At 39.2% G+C, this 19,386-nt stretch overlaps 1 protein-coding gene across 1 annotated transcript in view; it reads left to right on the top strand.

Annotated features, from left to right (window-relative positions):
- LOC137175871 (chemokine-like protein TAFA-5) overlaps window positions 1–19,386 on the top strand; it is a 99,168-nt gene that overhangs the window by 35,513 nt on the left and 44,269 nt on the right. The window contains exon 2 of the mRNA XM_067581785.1: window positions 4,264–4,413. Within this exon, the coding sequence (XP_067437886.1) occupies window positions 4,264–4,413 (150 nt within the window). The remainder of the gene's footprint in view (window positions 1–4,263; window positions 4,414–19,386) is intronic.

Raw genomic sequence — 19,386 nt, forward strand, 5'->3', positions numbered from 1 at the left:
ACTGAAATATCTCAACAACTATTTGATAGATTGCCATAGAATTTTGAACATATATTTATGGTTCCCAGAAAATGAAGTCTGCTGATTTGGGTGGCCCACTCACTTTTCCTGTAGTGCCACAAGTAGGTTAGAAAATTCACATATCTATTGATCTCGACATGTACACAACATATTGGTACCAAATTTGGTGCAGATATTAATGGTTTATAGATGATGGATTATAAATGACTTTGGTGACCCCCTGACTTTTCCTCTAGTGCCACTGTGAGGTTGACATTGGTGGTTGTGAGTGAAATGTCCCTGCAACCACCGGATGGGTTGTCATGACATTTAGTACAGACTTTCATGTCCCCTTCAGGATGAATTGTAACCACTTTGGTGATCCCTTAACTTTATCTAGTGCCACCATCAGGTCAGAATTTGAATTTGTTCACCCCTTTGGATGATGACCAAATATCTGTTTAGTGCTCTTTAGCAAATGTTAGCATGTCAACACACTAAATTAAAATGGTGAAGATGCTGCTCATTGTACCTGCTAAACACTAACATATTAGCATTGTCATTGTCAGCATGCTAGCATTTAACGAGTGGCTGTATATTTTCAATCTTGTTGAATTATCATGACTTTGAAAATCTATGAGATGTTCTAGCTTATTAACAAATTGCAATTCATTTCCACTGAAATTTGAAATATTTCAGCCTTGTAAGTATCATTATCTTAATCAAATATGGTTTGCCATGTGTCTTGCAAAGTGGTATAAGATTAAATTTAAATGGGAAGAAATTTCCTGAATCCTATCCTTGTAATGGACTTATACACACGATACTACAGTACGTTGCAACTGGAATACTTTATGAGGCAGAGCCCAATTATTTTATTTTTACACTGGGTTTAAAATTAGAAGATTCTTTATCATTACCATAAAGAAGTCAGTGCAGCTGTATAGAGGAGAATATGGATGGCAAGACAACAACATGAAAATTTAATTCATTCAATTTCCCGGCAGCTACAGCTGGGACAGTAAAAGCAATGCCCCTGTTTGATGAAATGTAGGCAATTAATGAGCTCCATCGACTCAAGAAAGAAGAACAACAGAGAATTGCAACGTCAAATCAGCCACAGTCTTTGAGCTCGTTGACTTCACACATAGTACTGTACCTTAGTGCTAGAGTGATCCGCGTGATTACATAAGACATCCAAACAGTCTGTTCAGCTTCTTTGCAATGGAAGAGTTCCAAAGGAGAAGGAACTAACAAAGAGAGAGAGCAGAAAGAAGGCGTCGAGTAGATGATCTGCAGAGATGGGTGGGGTAGGGAGCAGGAAGTAAGCGCACGCACACATGAAAACATTCACATACGGTGCACACACACAGGAGTTTACATGACAAGTCATTATCCGCCATCACCCAGAGAAGACAGAAGAGTTGCAAGAGGGAGGAGGGAGTTAAGTGAAAAGGCACAAAGGAGAAATCAGCGAGCAATGTAAAGGAGGGGAGGATGGAGGAAGATGAAGAAAGCAGAGGAAGAGTGTGGTGGACGTGGGGGGGTTGCTTCTTCATCTCCCAAGTGCAAAAGACATGACAGATTTGATTTTGTTGGCATGCATTTTTAAGCAAAGGAATCTAGTGTTAAGACATTTTTCTGCACATCGGTAATCACTTTTCCCATCTTCTATGTAGGTTTATATTTATAGATATATACATCCAGTAATGTATGGCTGCTGGCTATAGAGTAGTCACACTCCAGTAATGGTAGAGATGGGTAAAGATGAGTGCTCTTCAACATTGTGACTACATCTGTGGTTTTCAGTTTGATTTACCTCTAAACATACAATCTGGTTTTGCTCTTCATGAAATGATAGTGTCACAAAAAGTAGACAATTACAAAGGTGTGGTAAAGGAGTAAAATACAGCAGAAAATTAAGAATGATAAGCATCTAATGTAGGTTTAGGTTGTTTTGGGGTAGAATTAGGTGTTACACTAATATGTGCATTCATTTAATTGTGTTAAGTTTAAGTGTTTGCATGTGTAGCAATCATTGGAGGAAAACAAAAAAAACAAAAGGGATGGTTTGAGATCATAAAAGAAGAGTGTGCTACTAAGAGTTTTAGTTTATTTGCATTTGCTAGAGGAAACATCATGGGATCACCAAAGTTATTATATTTCATGCTGAGGGAGTCATGAATGTCTGAGCCGAATTTCATGACAATCCATCCAAAGGTTGTTGAGCCATTTCATTTCACTGAAACCACAAATGTGAAACTCATGGTGGCGCCATAGAGGAAAAGTCAGGGGATCAACAGAGTCGGTAGGATTCATTGTTCGGGCTGACAGACTGACTGACAGTCAAAATGGCTAACAGTTGAATGAAATAAAATTTAAAAAATGTTAATAACATTTTTTTTAAAAGAAAATTGAAGTTGTTGCCTTGAGCTCTGGAGAACTTGTGGCTAAACAATGAATCAAAAAACAATCGATAAATACTGAGAATAATTCAAGTTCAAGTTTATTTGTCATTCCAACCACAAAATAAAAATACACATGTAGCAAAATTATATGTTGTTTTTTCTCAAGACCAGTGTATAAGATAGACAACACATAGAAACATCATACAAGCATAAAAACCTTTTTGAGATGTTTGAGTGGACTGGAAGGCCAACATGAATATGTCTCATATTACTGAAGTTTTGCCCTAAAACATACATGATGGCAAATAAGGGCATGTATATATACATCTACAGACACACCTTTAAAATAGGACATGAAAAATAATAGAACAAGCTGCAAACTGTATGCACTCAAACATTTTCTCAGTCTGAGGCCATGGCCACCACAGGTACCAGTGTGTGGATGAATCCTGATAGATCCCCATTACCCTGGGTGTGACCCCTCGCAGCTCAGTTCATTAAGCCAGCCACCCAAGTGTTCGGGACTCAAGTCCAGATTTAATCACAACTTCCATCCTCTTGCCAATCACAATTAGATCCTGATAAGCCTCTCCAGGATGGCACCCGAGGGTCTCCACACACAGACAAAGGTTAATTTGCAAGCAGCAAGGGCCCAGCTACTGGGCCAAAGGTCACCTGATTGAATACATGGAGGATGTGTGTGTGTAAGATGGGGGGCGGGGGGGCTTGGCAGCAATTACAAAGTTCATCAGTATTCATGCGTTTCATTCGTGGCTAATGGGTACATTACCTTCAAAGAGGTGTGCTGATAGGATGTGGCCCTTAATGGGAAATAGCGTGTGGGTAGTCTTTAGGCAGCTGGAATTTAAAAGTAATTTCTTCACCATTGTCTTTTAAAATCCCTTCACACATGTCATTACATCTGTGAGCTGCTCAGTACCACCATGCTGCTCCTCTCTTGGCTCCTGTGGTTCCACTGGAGCTGTTCAAGGTTAAAGATCTTGCCCGTCAGACATTAAGGAACACGTCCCTCCTGACATAAATGTGAAAATCTCAAAACAGCATCCCCACTGCGTTTGCAATGTGGTTAAAGTCAGTTGAATTAGAGTATTTGCAGAAAAGCGGGATCATGTTGTTTCTCCATGCCGGTCACATTTTCAACCTGGTCACTGTAACTTTTGAAAGACAAAATAACACAATGCTTACTTTTAGAAACAAAAGTTGGATTCTTAAGCAATAAAACACACCTTTACTCAATTCAGTACACTCAAGGGTTTTGCTGCTATAGCCTTATTTGGTCTGGTAAGACCAGTAGCTAATGTTAGCTAATGTTAGGTCTTGTGTAACTGACATTATTAAGTCAGTTTGCAATCTTTGTGACAATACTGTTAAACTTGACTTTAACCTGTCACAGATAAACATTTCAATGGTTTTATCACAAAAGTAAAACAGGCAACTGACTCAAGAGAATCTTTGAAAGTAAAGGGTAATTGTCATCTGTGCCAACAATGGCTGCTGTTCAGCAAAAACAACATTGTCTTGCTGTAAACAGATAAGCTGTGTCTGGATTTTTGTTTTATAGATTCAAAATTAGAATGAATGTCCTTGCCATGTATGTTTATGTCTACAAAGTCTTACTGTAGATATATGCAATACACAAATACATGCACTTGTGTCAGTCATTCCAGTGAGACTCAATCCCTCGAACGTGCTAATGTTAGTGCCATGCCCTGCCAATTCAGCTACAAAGGATTATGAAAAATGACAAGAGTTACAACACTGAACATTTTTATTTTGCCCTGTTTATGATTTCATCTCTCTGACCTCGCATCCTGTGGTGCAATGTCATTTTCAGGCCAGCTGGCAGCGGGGACATGTGAGATTGTGACGCTGGACAGGGACAGCAGCCAACCACGGCGGACCATCGCCAGGCAGACGGCCCGCTGCGCCTGTAAGAAGGGCCAGATCGCTGGAACTACAAGAGCCAGACCCGCCTGTGTGGACGGTAAGAGCAGGGGCAGGGCGATCCCGGCTTAGCTTGCTTTCTTTAAGGCCCCACTTCAGTGAAAATTACTCAGACATGTGTGTGTTTTTCCTGAGGCATGTCTGAGATTTACACTGAATCCTGTTGGTCTTGAAGCACATAAAGAAAACTAAATGTGCTCTTGTAACATTCAGGCATATCCAAGCGTTGAATCATATCATCAGTCAGGGCAGTTAAGGTTTGGCTGTTTTAAGTAGGAGCTTAAGGTGGATAAACCTACAGTGTGGAGCAAAGTGGATCACAGGGCTATCTTTGTGATGTTAGAAAAGCCTGTACTGAACCAATTTACAGTTGAATCATTTTAAAAAGTGGCTGTTAGGGGGTTTCTAAATCCCCCACCACCAGATGGGCTTATATTTCATGGAATAGTGACAATATTTGTGGAATAGTGCAGTTGTGTTTCGTACTATAAGCTTTGTTGATATTATTATTTTGTTATAATTATTATTATTATTTCTGACTCACATTTTCAGAGTATAGAGACAATATTAGAGCAATTACACAAATCTTTAATTGCATTTATTTTAGTCTTTGTAAAATCTAAAAAGCAAAAATCAGCTTCTGCACACTGTCAGTAGTTAATCATAATAAATCTAAAAAAATGTATTGAATTTTTGGTCAAGCAGAGTAATTACTGAAACTTAGCTATTCAGTGAATTTAACATAATTTTTTACAGTGTGCAGGAGCAGATTTTTTTTTTTTTTTTTTACTTGAATTCAACACTTACTCTCCTATGCACCTATCTAACTACAGGTGTACAAAGATCACTTTTCCTGTATAAAAAGAAACCCATAAGTGAACACATAATTCTTATTTTTATTGAAACATTAAAAATCAACAAACTGGAGATGCATGTTTTTCACAGGACAGCGACAATAGTAAAAAGAGTGAAAATAGTGGTGTAATTAGTGCACAGTGAAGAGGAAGAGGTCCATTAGTTGTGTCCATGGCTTCCTCACATATATCTAACGTTGAAGAAGTTTGCCCTTTATTTCCACTTGAGCACTGATATTTCTCTAGTCACTGTGACAGCTTGAAGAAATTTGATTCAAGAAATCTGAGGCTCTGGCAGTCTTTTGATGGGGTTGAATGATGGTGTGACTTCAGGTTTTCTTACATCTCTTAATGACATCTTCATTGTCATCCCAGTGCCTCTTAGGGTGCCTGTCTCTGAGTCTCTCTCACATGATGTGGCTTCTCGCCTGGGGAGAGAGGGGAGCTTATATGAACAGGTGACGGTAGAATAAACCGCTGTTGTTGGGAAAGACCTGCAGTGAGCTGTACCTTTTGTTGTCTTGTTTTGCCTGTGATTCAACTGTGCAGCTTGAGGAGTCTTCACAGTCACATCTCTGATTGGAGGACTAGTCCTCAGTGCACTGATCATAGGGGATGATGGCTTTGCACTGTGTGGACAGGAGGTTATACTAGTTTGTGTGGCAGACAGAGATGAATGTTGACATTGAAGAGTTGACCTTTCTCCAAATTCATTTTCTTCCGCTGGCCAAGAATTTGTCCAAAACGGCTTCATACTGAGATTTTTGTGCTTTGCCTTAGTCTTATAAAGAAAATCTGATCTGGTAGACATGACCACATGTGCACCTGCACTGCGGAGTCACTTTGCTCTCCCTACGCATGCCTCTTTTGCCAGTGAATACATTGTAAGGATGTTGCATAAATCCTGATAATATCTGGAGGTATTTGTCACAATGTGGGTTTCACGAGGCACTGTGGCATTTTGCGTAGGCTTGATACTCTCTTTTTCTGAAGAGAGCTTAGGCTTATCAGCAGGCTTTTTAGAGACCTTAGCAGCTGGACGGCAGTTGAAGTGGTTCACTGTACAACCAACTACTAGACCTTGAAGAAAAATAAAATCATAAATCATGGGTAATATTGAAACACTATAGAATAAAAATTGATACACTGCAGAATAACAAAAGGTTTTTACAGATAACACTTCATACACAGAAGAAATTCAAAGTGCACTTCATACAAGGCATAAAGCATGAAAATGCAAATCAAAATGTTAGAAACCATTTTAAAAGAAATGAACAGATAAAAACTGAGGAATAATACAAAATATAAAGATGCAAGTGAAAGGTGGATAATAATGAGTGCATAAGGTTTAGTCAAAGATGATGACTAACATTAAAGCTTTTAACCTGGATTTAAAGCTAGTCCAAGTCAGAGCAAGTCTTGTATCACCTGGAAGACCCATTTTTGTTTCTCCATGTTAATTTGGACTCTGGGAGCAGTAAGCAGACTGCTATTAGAGGACCTGAGAGGCTGAAGAGGGCTCGCTAAACGACAGTCAGAGATGTATTTTGGCTCTACAAGCCATTGAGATTTTTTTAGATGAGCAAAAGTCATTTAAAATCTACTCTGTTCATTTTTTTCTTTTTTACATTTTTTATTTTCTAATTTGAAATTAATCTCAAATACACAGCTCATTCAAAATAAATATTTCCTTGTGAAGTATGAGTATTGGGCAGAACCGTTTTTACTTCCATAGTCCAAACACACACAGGCAGATCTAAGTCTCTGCATCACCTATATTATAAATGTACATATAAGACAAACTATTTACTGTATGCTATCCTTGCAATGAACTGACCTCTTGTCCAGGTTGGGACACAAGTGAATATGGAAATGAATAAATATACTGTATACAGAGACATCATGCCCATGCCACAGATGGCTTTAGAGATTGTTAAATTCTATTTTCACGATATGTGTTTTTAATTAGCATTAATCCCTCCTCTCTGTGTAGGCTACTTGGTTCCTTCCAGCTAGAAAACATTACTTAGTAGCAGCTAGCTGCATGACTAAATGTACGTGGAAGTGTAGAAACGTTAAACGTGACAAAACAATAACCAGTCTCAGCTCACACAATGAAAACAGTATGACTGGAATACAGAGTTACTCAGAGTTTCAGAATTTCCCTATTTAAAGTAACCTTAGCCTCAGTGGTTTTAACTTTAACCCACAAGTAATTAACATTAGTGTTAGCTTGTTGTCCTATTAGCAGCCTAATTATTGTTTGTTTGTTAAATTTGCAGCACTGAAATGTATTCTACAAGTCAGGGGACATAAGGCCTTTTTTTTTTTTTTTTTTACAAAGAGTCAAGAGCAAAATAGTGTCAGAAAAAATAGTTGCTACGTGTGTGAGCTTTCTTTACTTAACATTAAATAATGGAGCTAACCAGCTAACATTAGCCCTGAGCGAACATTTTCTTGTTTAATATTGCTGTTAAATGCAATGTAGTGTTAATAAGTGTAATTCAATTATAGTTCTGTATAGTTACTGATAGGGACGCAAAAACATTACTGGTAACAACTTGGAAGCATTCTGAAACTGTGCCCCATCAAAAAAAAAAAAAAAAAAAAAAAAAAAAAATGACTGCATAATGCTCCTGACTGTATATATTTAACAAAATTTAGAACTGTGTACACTGTGTACATCGCTATTGCATAAGATGGTATTCAAAGTTTAGTTTAAGTTTGGTTTTGAAATCTAAATTATGCACATAATGTACATGAATGTATGCAGAGTGTGTGAATATATTTGTCTGTAAGGTTGTAACTTACCATTTCCTGCCATATTGTCACATTTCTTCCTATCCAAATACTCCCACATACACACATACACCTTTATTGCTGTTCATATTACAAAATCCCAGAGCTTAATATTATTGCCATGCAAATCTGAGATGCTTGTCTCCACAAATGCAATCTTATTTGTTTAGTCAGACTCAGGCCCTGCTCACTTTGGGGACATTGAAATAGAGAGAGAGTGAGAAAGCGAGCTGACATAAAAGACCCCAAACGCCACAAATGGGATTTCAATCAGTTTTAATCTACTTGAGTCCTTGAGGTCTGCTCTCTGTTGTAATATGCCTTTGCTTTGGCTGACACGATCTGTGTCCTTCATGCTTCAGATGCTGTTCACATTGGTCATCCCATGCATGCAGGATAATCCATAGCTCCATCAACAGTCTCACATGGCTTCCATGACAGTGTGTGGTAATGAAAACAGAGAGACTAGCTGTATTGTGGTGTTGATCCTGAAGTCATTCTTTGTTGTTGTGCATTCCCCGTTTCCCAGTTGCTCCATGTGTGTTTATTGCTTTGAGGAGGTGAAAATGGGAGATAAGCCGTCGACATGATAAGCCTTCCGTAGCCACGCTGTTTGATGCACGGGTCCATAAGGAGACTAGCTCGGAAAAAAGAAGACAAAACCTTTAAGCATTGCATCTCTGCAGCACAAAATGGTGTCTCTCTCTGACCCTTTCTTATTTATTCCTCTTTGCTTTTTTTTCCTTTTCTCTCTCACACACACTTTCACTCTTTATTCTCTCTCTCTTTACTGTATGCCTTTGATGGCTCCAGCCATTTGAGGCCTGTATCACAGCCCAGCGTTGCATAAGTACACCCTCTCCCCATCTGCAATTTCATGCTCTTGAGCCTTTTTACCTTTGTGCTTGATGACTTTTAAGAGAGCTGATATTGATTCTTATTAGGAGGGTGAGAGACCGCGAGAGAGACTATTAGAGAGAAACAGCGAGTTACCTCCTCATGCTGGTTGCGGGGGAAGAATGACAGAACTGCAGAAGGGGGCAACTCCAGAGACTCACATGCTCTTGTTGAGGGTCACTGTGGTTATGGCGGTGGCAGTGATAGCTCAGAGGGGAGTCCCTGTCTGAGGTGAATGTGTTTGTGATTGGTCTCTTTTTTGCTTTGATGCTGACATTGATGAAAGCTTCATAGATGACCGGTTCTGAGAGGCCTGTGGATAATACTGTGAATTACAGTGAGAAACCAATGTCTGCGTGCTCATTTATGTGTGAAAAAAGAATGATAGACTAACACATAATTTGCATTGTCATATCCGTAAAGCTGCATTGCAAGCTATAAAAATTATCCTCTTCCTGCGAGATGCACATCCCTGGGTAGCTTACATATGAGGAATTGTTTCAGTGAATCAGGCAGTGATAGAGACAACAGTATGCGTCAGGCTCAGTCTCTGGGCTATTAGACAGTACCAGAGCTCCAATCATACTGCATCAGCCCACTGGTTTGATTTGATCCAGGGAGGAAAGGAGGGGGCCGCAGTCTGTGGGGGAAACATGTCATGTCAGCTCCGGCAGCCAGTTAGCAAGCTAGCTGCTACCGCAGCGCTGTCCAGAGGGACCAGGACTGGAAAAGATGGTCCAGTGGTGAATCTGTAATGTTGCTCCTCCTCTATTTTCTCTTTCTTTTGGCCTTTTTTCTCAGTTTCTGTTTCACATACACACATGTATAGCGCAGACTGAAGACTGATGACCATAGGCTGTGGCCTTGTCAAAGGGAGTGGAGGAGGAGAGGGCAGGCAGATGGGGACCGCAGCCTGAGGTGGGTTGCTTCTCCTTGGGTGTGCTGGTTTGGAGCGAGACACAAATCACATGGCGCTTTTTATATACCAATCACACCCAGGACACACGACTCTCCCAGTGTGTCTTTTTTGCATTCCGTCTTTTCTTATTCGCACTAGTTCTGTTGTTTCATTTCAGAAATCTCCCATTTATAAGTTAGTATTACTAAAAAGTCCAACCCGGAAGAATTATATAATTTTCAGTTGCAGTTTGATTGCATTTTCCTTTGTTTAAATACATGATCCATTGCCTTGTAATGTTAGTGTCCTGTACATGACAGTTTTGATTTGCTAAATCTTTGCTTTTGTTTTTCCCCATAGCAGAAATCATTTTGTGAGCGCAAGTGCAATCGTGTCCAAATAGAGGATTTTTTTTTCTCAATTTGGCATCAATTTGTTGTAAAATGAGCCAATGTCTGTGTTGTATTATTTGAGGTGTGAATCCATGGTGAATCATCCATCAGCGTCCTGTTGCCTGTGATTCTAGGAAATCCATTGACCAAATAACTTCTATTGAAGTAACTGCAGTTATTTGGAATGGAAGCAGGAAACAAAACAAAAAAGACACGACGATAGATGATATTGTGGGCAAAATAACAAAACAACACCGTTTCAGATGGCTGCGACTGACTGATTCTATACTGTAGGCAAAACATTACTTACATCTGCTGCAACAGCTCAGTACTGTGCACTGATGATGGGACATGTGATTGTATAGTTTAATAAAATGAAAGGATATAAAATAAAAAGAGAACTTCTGGAAGGAAGAAGTCTATTTTATATTCTCTTTGTGAATTAGGTAAAAAGAATAAAGTGTTTGAGGGGGATGAAGAAAGGACCAGCTGTGCCTCCAGGCAGTGATATTTAAAGACTTAATTTTTACTGCTAAATTTAAGAACTTAAGAACTATAAGAACTCAGGTTATATCGCATTGTTTAAAACCAAAAATGTATTTAAATGTCATAATAGTCACACACTAAGAGTAAGAGCAGGTTCTTTTCCATGTCTAGTGATGGGCATAGTAAGCAGAAGGAGTGTTTAATCATATTTGTAGGAAAAAATAATGGTGGAATTTTCAACTTTTATATCATTGGCCATAAGCATACAATTTGGCATTTATTTTAAAGGAAATCTCAGACACTAAGACCTAAAAGTGTTGAAAAAGAGTTAGAAAAAGCAACTTTTTCCGCTGTTGTTTGTCTACTTCCCTATACACCCCCCAAACATTATTGAGGCAACTGTCGAGACATCGCAGTTACAGGCTATGAGAGGGAATAAGAGAAGGAACCAAAGTCCCAAACGAGTGTATGTATGTTATTTTTTTTTATTCTTTTCTCTCTATCTCTCTCTTTTTTTTTTTCCTTTTTTGGGCACTCTCAATTTTGCAAATATTAATGCGGAGCTCTCCCTCCAGAGTGACTGCTATCAAAACAGTTTCTTTGTGGGTTTACGCAGACGTGCACAGAAACACTGAGCCGGTCTGTGTTTTGCAGTATGACAAGCAGAAATATAGTACAAAGAATGCTTGTGTTTTCCCCGTAGGGAGAAAAGCTGATGAGTGGCGAATATTAGCATAAAAATAATGCAAAGTGTCATGCTCCGGCTTTCATTCCGTGGCAGAGTTACAGTAAGTTTTCTATCCATTAACCTTGCATTATGTTTCTCTGTAGCCTCCTCCCTGCTGAATTTCCTCAATAAGGCAAATCCATTTTTCACAGTTCTTTAAAAATGGACCACTTCTTGTATTCCTCATTAGATAATTACTTGCACTCACAAAATATAATTATACACTGAATATATTTTGAGAGACTTTTCTTTTGAGGTTATGTAATCCTTAGAGTTGTTGCCACTTTGGCTGCACAAACTTACAGTGGTGTTGTCCTTTGCTGCCCGCTATCATTTCACAAATACAGATTGGTGCCGTTTCTTTTTCTCAAAATGACAGATGTTAATGCAGTCAAAGATGAATAAGTAGTCCGCTGGATGTATGTGTGCAGGAGTAATCCCATATGCATACATTGACTGTAAATATTTAATATGCCAGATGATATAGCTCATACAGATGCCATAATGCATTCAGGCAAGTCGTTATGCTCTCTCTTAATGAAGCTGCATTATCCACATATCCCTTCTGCCCAGAACTCATTGCACTCTGCCTTCATAAATCTAGAGGCACAAGGTGATGAAGTGGACCCAGGTGTTCCAAGGTTCTGAGTTGTTGATAACGTCAGGGGTTATTGATGCTCTATTGTTGTGAATCTTGCTCTCTGTGTTTTATTATAATTAATCCGGGTTGAATGAGAAAGAGGCCACTAAAATTCTCTTGAAAAGTGCTTGATAAGCATATATGGATATAATAATGGAAAGCACTCACTTTTAAAATGCTACCTGCATTCACCTGAATCTTTCAGTCACTTTGAGTCTTTTTCCTGCTCTTTTCACTGTCTCCTTTTTATTCTGACGCAGAGTGTTGGTGTTACCTAAGCAACTGTGAGTCACCTGTAATTTTGTTCTAGAGGGGAGAGAAAAAAAAGTCATCTATGTATAATTCTTGCTAAATTCTGTGCTGATTTAATGCCAAATCATTCAGCTGAAGATCAACTCTACACTGAGTGTTCATGAAGAGGGATGTTGGCTCGGTAGATTGACTTCATGTGCTGCGTCTGGGTTTCAAATGAGCCATCAGGCTCTTGTGTTGAAGTATTACGGAGCTCTTTATAGAGCAGGATTCTTTGCAAGGCCAACACACCAATCACTTGCTAAGCCCATCAGAGTCATCCTAACATTTCGGCCTTATAAATCTTCAAGAGCTAATATGTCTCTGCTCAACTGTTACTCACTCGCACCTCGTCTTTTACATTCTCTGAGTGTGCACGCACAGGCATAAAAAACAGGCTCATCCACAAATGTGAGTGTACATAAAAATTGAGAGATTACATACAGTATTTGCACCTACGTATAAAAGCAAACAGATGAAATAAATCAGCGCATGTGACTAAATAAAAATGGAAGCTTTTCTCTGAGTCTCTCCCTCTCTTTATATCTTCATTTCTGACACCTTTCCGGTTGGTGGTGAAATCCTGTCAGCAGCCGAGGGCGGCGAGGGGGCCTGCGCAGCCTTCTGGCTCTGCACTCCGCAGTGCGCCTCCTAAACGCCCGCCGCCTGTCCTCCCTGTTTCCCACAAGTCTGCTCACCAGCGCTGCTGTGGTTGATGGTCCGTGCTCTCACCCTCTCCACCTCACTGGTCTAATTGGAAGAGAAAAGTTCCCCTGCCGTGAACGCATGTCCAAGGGGCTATGTCTGTTCGCGAGGCTACGGGCTATGAACAATTAATTAATAATTACTGCTTCTATGGACCCCTCAGGGCCAAAGCCACAATTTATAGCAGGAGGACAGCGTCAAGTGGGTCTGTAGTCTTAACTACTGCCCAGGCATAGTGATTGCATAATAGTTCAAATGTCTGTATGATCCTTTTTGTTTAAATTTAGTTGATATTCTAGGTGATAAGTTGTTGAAATGTGACCAGTAGTGTTTCCCTGGCTGTTCTATTGGTTAAGTTTTTGTTTGTTTAAATCATGATAGTGGTTGTTGCTCATGCTAACAGCCCAGTTCTTCCTTTCTCTCGTATAGCTTGTTCTGGCTGCTCCTGGACATAAAGTCAAACGTTTTTTGTTTTTTTTGCAGTCAAGGATTAATGATTAAACCCTTAAAAATAAACCTCAACGTTAAAACAGTAGTAAAAATATATAGGTACAATAAAGTATTTACTGTAAAATAACATTTAAAAGTGTTGAGCATACTTTACAATATTAAAGAAGGCTTTGTGCACTGTATAAAAGCTTTCATGAATTGGGCAAAGGTTGAAATCAGTATTGTGTTATATATCAGTTGACAGCAGAGAGTACCAAAGTTGATTAGTTAGTAATTTGATTCATTATTTAAGTCAGTTTTTTAAAAGACAAATATTTGATGGTTACAGCTTGTTAAATGTGATAATTTGCTGCTTTTCCTCATCATACATCACAGTAACCTGAACATCTTCTAGTTTTAGGTCAGAAAAAAGTAAATTAAATACTGCTCCTTGTGCTCTAGAACATAGTGACCGGCATTTTTCAGTATTTTCTGACATTTGGCAGACCAAACAATTTATCAGTTATCAAAAAATGGTCTGCAGTTTAACCGATAATTAAATTAATCACTACTTTCAGCCCTAAACATAATTGATTATTAGAGTGTAATGTAAGAAATCAATCACTTAACATGCAGCAGTGAATACTGTTGAAATGAAACAGATATGCCTGTCTAAATTATTATGAAATGACTGTAACAAGGACAAGGTTGTAGGCTTGTGTTAGCTCAGATTCTCAGCTACCCTCTATTCATTAACTTCAAATTTAAATCCCTGTTAATGTCACTATCAACCTCTGTCTGGCTGAAAAACACAGCATATGGAGTGATAATACTGCAATACTCACTGAAAAACTGAGAATATTACATGAAAGTCTGAGAATATGAAATAAAAATGTGAAAATGTAAAAACAAACAAACAAACAAAACCCATCAAACCTGATGATGACCACTGCTGGTGCCATCTTTATTAAGCCAACAAATCTGGTTCCAAAAATCTCAAGTAAGGATGAATATATGGCCCAAATGAATACTGTTGTTAATCCAACTCAGCAGATATTATTATTATCTACAGTTCTGAAGAAATTTCAGTGATGCTTTATTTCACAGGTACTTTAATTTGATACAGATTTCCTACAAAGAAGAAAGTAATTTGCAGGTATTTAACTGTTAATTTTATGGGATATTTTACAGAGAGGGTGGCGCAATTTGGTACAAATTGTAAGAATAAACAGAAAAGTTGTTTTAGTTCATAATATTTGGGTTCATACGTAGTTCTTAATTTGTAAAAATCCTTAATAAATTAGACTTAATTCTTTAACTGACAGAAAATACTTAGTTTTCAGTGTGTAGTTTTGTGTGTCAAACTACATATTAGCATATTAGGTTGTTTCTTAAAAACTGTAAAGTATAAAATTAAGGGATCTGTGAAATAAGTGTTACCAGACTTTCTTTGAAGTTGTGCATCTTTTGCTCTTCATGTTGGATGCAAAAGCGTTTATCAATAGATTTAAAGCCGATTTATGGTGTACAATTCCAAAAAATGTAGAAGAAAAACATACATAGGCTACACAAAAATGTTGCCATATGTTATGCAATATATTCTTTAGTTTTTTTGTGTTTAATTCAGTGTTTATGCTGCAGTTTTCCCATTATTTCCTTGAAATCACCTCAGGAAAACATGAAATCAGTTTACCATCTATAAGCATTTCAGACATTATCATGGACTCCTGAAAATGCTCCAATCTTTAAGCACCATACACAGATGTAAATTTTTTCCCCTTCTGGCAAATATCGAGATGCAATATGTAAAAAGACAGCTTGTTCTTCAGTAATTCCCTGTATTTGTCTAAATGTCGGGCCTGTGACAACCCTGGTGAAACATGTTGGCGTTGGATCGAAAAGCAGCTTTTATTGCCAGTTCTTGATGGAAGCTCAGACGAGGTGGGCCAATTATCTTTTGAGACCCCTTGCCATTTGATTTCTGCCATTTGACGGAGGGGCTGCCAAGAAGGGCTGCAAGTGTTCATTCACTCATTCACTCTCTCACTCACTCACAGCTCACATCCAACACACACGAGCCCATCTGGCACTGAGAGAGGAAGCGCTTTCTCTTTTTAACCCCCATTACTCACGAGGTGCTGATTCCATATGATGGGTGTCAGAGCCCTGCAATGTACATCTCCTCCACTGACTCTCCTGCACCCACTTATCTTCCTTTCATCTCTTCCTTGTGATTACAGTTACTATTCTTTACTTTTTTTAGGAGCCAAAAGGAATCAAATGGTTGGGGCCCCAGTTTTTTTGGATGGATGGATGGATGAATGGGACACAATGTGATGGACCGGCAACATAATATCACAGCTCTGCCGGGAGTCAAAGATCTGTGCTGGCTTTGACTGCTGGGGACGTGAGGACAAAGTCAATAGGCGAGGGGAAAAGGGGAGGCAATCTGCACTCGTCTTTATTTTCAACAGTGTCAAAACACAAGTAACAACACAATGAGAGCAATTGCCCATTGCCTCGTATCATGCTATTAAGCTCATGTTGGATAATTTTCAGTACACTACGCTCTAATGATGGACAAAAACATGCTGAAACTTGTTTTTACACATTATACTATGTAGTTGCTCAAAAAAAATGAGGGGACTATCATTATATGCCCTTCACATGATTGGGAGGTGGTGTGTGTGTGTGTGTGTATATGTATATGAGTGATGCTGAAGCAGGAAGTAATTTGGTGGCTGGTGGATGTAAATATAACACGGTTGTGATTATTCTTTATCTTCCTCATTAAAGCAGCGGAGGAACAGCTGCACGAGTACACTGGGCAGCTAAAGAAGGGAGGCACTCTATTGTGACTGAAATGATAAAATGCATAATTAGGTAGTCAATGTTGTGTTCCATCTCTCTCTCTCTCTCTTCCCTCTCTCTTTCTTTCCCCCCTAGCTCTGTCTTGCGCTGATAGGTGCAACTCCGTGTTGCCTCTCCATTTTCAGAAATGTTGTTCATTAATGCAATGCAATTTCGGGCAGGCCCTCTCTCTCTTTCTTGCCACCGCGTTTTGTCTTTGGTAATTTACCTTTATTGGCTGGCTTAGCAATTTCATCTGAACATGGGTTCATTTAATAATGTATGCGTCTGGTTGTTGTGTACCGTTCCAAACCCCACCTGTAATTGCTGTGCAGCTGGGTGCACTCGGCTGGATGGATGCGCCAGCTGAATGCGAGGACTCGGTGTGGAAGATGAAAAAGGGAGTGAAACTAGAAGAAGGGGCGGTTGTGTGCATATTGGTCATGTTGATGTTGTTCAATATAAGTCTCATGCTTGTATGGTAAGTATGTAGCTTAGGTTAGCTTAGCTTAGCATAAAGACTGGAAACAAGGGGAAACAGCTAGCCTGGCTCTATCCAAAGGTAACAAAATCCGCCTGCACCTCTACAGCTAACAAATTAACACGTTATATATGGTTTGTGTAATCCATATGAAAAACGTAGTGTAAAAATTAACAGTTTTACAAGTGGTTGTGTACAGAACTATTTCTTGGCCAGGACCAGTAACTTCCTGGAGTATCCGCTGGTTGCCTAGCGCCATAAAAATAGTCAGGCACATAACCCTCAGGGTTTTTTTTACAGGTTTTTACAGTTTGAAAAAAAATGAACGTATTTCTCAAAATGCTGAATTATTTCTTTAATATGTGTTTGTGCATTATGTGCGTCTACTTCTGTGTAGACTGGGCTTTATGCATGCCCTGTGTCCTTATCTGTGCTGCGTGTGTATGTGTGTGTACTGTCCTGACACACAACTGCAGTCACCCTCCGCTCTCATCTAATTGTTCTGCAAAGCCCCGCGAGGAGGATTGTGGTCACAGTTGTCTTTGTCCTTGGGTTGGAGCACCACTGGTTCACCTTGCCAGTAATAAAAAAAAAAACTAAAAAAAAAAAAAAGCCAGGCCTGTTAAGTGCGCATGCACATAAAAATATGTGTGTGTGCACATGCATGGGTGTTAGTGTGTCCCCTCAGTAGGAGGACAGACATCATTATCCCCACCCTTCACACCATCCTGTCCAGGGGAACCTTTTAATCTCCTTGTAAAAAAAAATAAATAAATAAAATCAGGTGAATGAAGTACAATAGAACCCCTCCCCCCTGTGCATCATCCTCTCCTGTCACGCGGGGGCAATTTTTATAAGAGCCAGTTATGGGACATCACATGGCCAAAATAATATTAGTATGGTGGTGACAGGCATGTGAAGGCAAGATGAATCTAGGATAAAAATAAAGGCAAATGAATACAAATGGTGTATCCTTCACCTAGAGGGGGGAATAAATCATATGCAGACTAATGTGGTGTTCACTCACTCGCTCTCTTTGTCGCTTTTTCGTCGTCACACACAGACACTCTCCCGTTCTCTCTCTCTCTCTTTTTCGTTGCCTTTCATTCTCCATCTCACTTCATCTGATTAAGTTAGCTACAAAGTGTCCTTCTGTATTAATAATCCGCTCAGAGAGGTGAGGGGAAAGCAGTACTGTATGTAGGTGTCAAAATGTCACTGTGGGAAAATGCAGTAGACCTTGCCAACTCACTATGTAAGGGATATGCCTATGTGTGATGCTTTAAGTATGTGTTTCCTCTCATATTTGTATTGTGTGTACATGCCTTTATGTTTACTTATTGTCCACTTGTAGCTAAAGAACACATTCACACAAATAAACCTGTCAAATCATCAATGCTCCTCTGCTGTAGTGGTATCCGTACAGGAGAAGTACACAGTGTGAGTAATTTGGTGCTTTTAAAAATAATGGAATCAACAAAAGAGCTGCAATATTAATCTGACAGTCTACTGTATAGTATGTTGTGTTTTGACTCACATTTTGTGTATCTTTGAGGTTGTAGTAGTAGTATTTGCGGGGGTGCAAGTAAGGTGTAAACCTAACTTTTGTAACAGTGAAATTTTACTGCCTGTGGACTGAATTTATTTATAACCCAGATTAAAGTATTTTGCATTAGGTCAAGCCACACTGTAAAACAAAGCTGTACCATGTACTAAGACAAATACAAGCAGTAGCAGAGCTGTAGTTGCCTTGTAGTTGCTGCCGTTCAATATTATTTCAGTTGTCAGTCCAGCAGTGTAAAAAGCCAAAACACAGTAACTACACAGACTGTTTGATTAAAATTTTTTTGGGCATTTGTTTGGCATGCCCACTATGCCTTCAGGGAGTGGAAGCAGAGAAATAAGTATATGGTAATAGGAAATATGGCTCTTATTATAACACTGTCATTCTTAAAGCACCATTACTAATAATATGGGGTATAGTACCATTTTTAACGGCAGGGTACCTTTCTAGTATCAGTAAACCATGCAACACTAGTAGGGCAGTATTTACATGACGTTTTCATGCTGGCATGTGCTGGCCATCTTGATAGTCCCTTTTGGCGCTAGCAGCCTAATCCGCACAGTAATCCACATGATTCCCCATGTCCATCTGCATGTGTTTGATTAATTCCATTAATTCCATCATTTTCCATCCTGATGTTAGTGTGGATTAAAAATCTCTTGACACCACTTTGAACATGCAAATATAGAGCTAAGCCAATATATGCAAATAAATTTGAGGTTAAGGACAGAGTGGACACTTGTCCCACTGAAGATAGACTACTGAGAAGAAGACAGAATTGGAGAGTGTGATGTGCTTCTTTCTGAATGGATGAATCATAAGAAGGTATAGAGGATGAATGGGCACATAGGAGGATATGTATGTGCGTCATTGCATTGCCACAAGGCTGATGAGTGGGCCAACGCAGGCTATAAGTGGTCCAAGTGCCGAATAATGCTCAGGCCACACATAACCCCATTTTGTGACCACTTACAAATGCAGCCTAATGGTTCAGCTGAGG

The sequence above is a fragment of the Thunnus thynnus genome, chromosome 23 (assembly GCF_963924715.1).
Source record: "Thunnus thynnus chromosome 23, fThuThy2.1, whole genome shotgun sequence".
Lineage (NCBI taxonomy): Eukaryota > Metazoa > Chordata > Actinopteri > Scombriformes > Scombridae > Thunnus > Thunnus thynnus.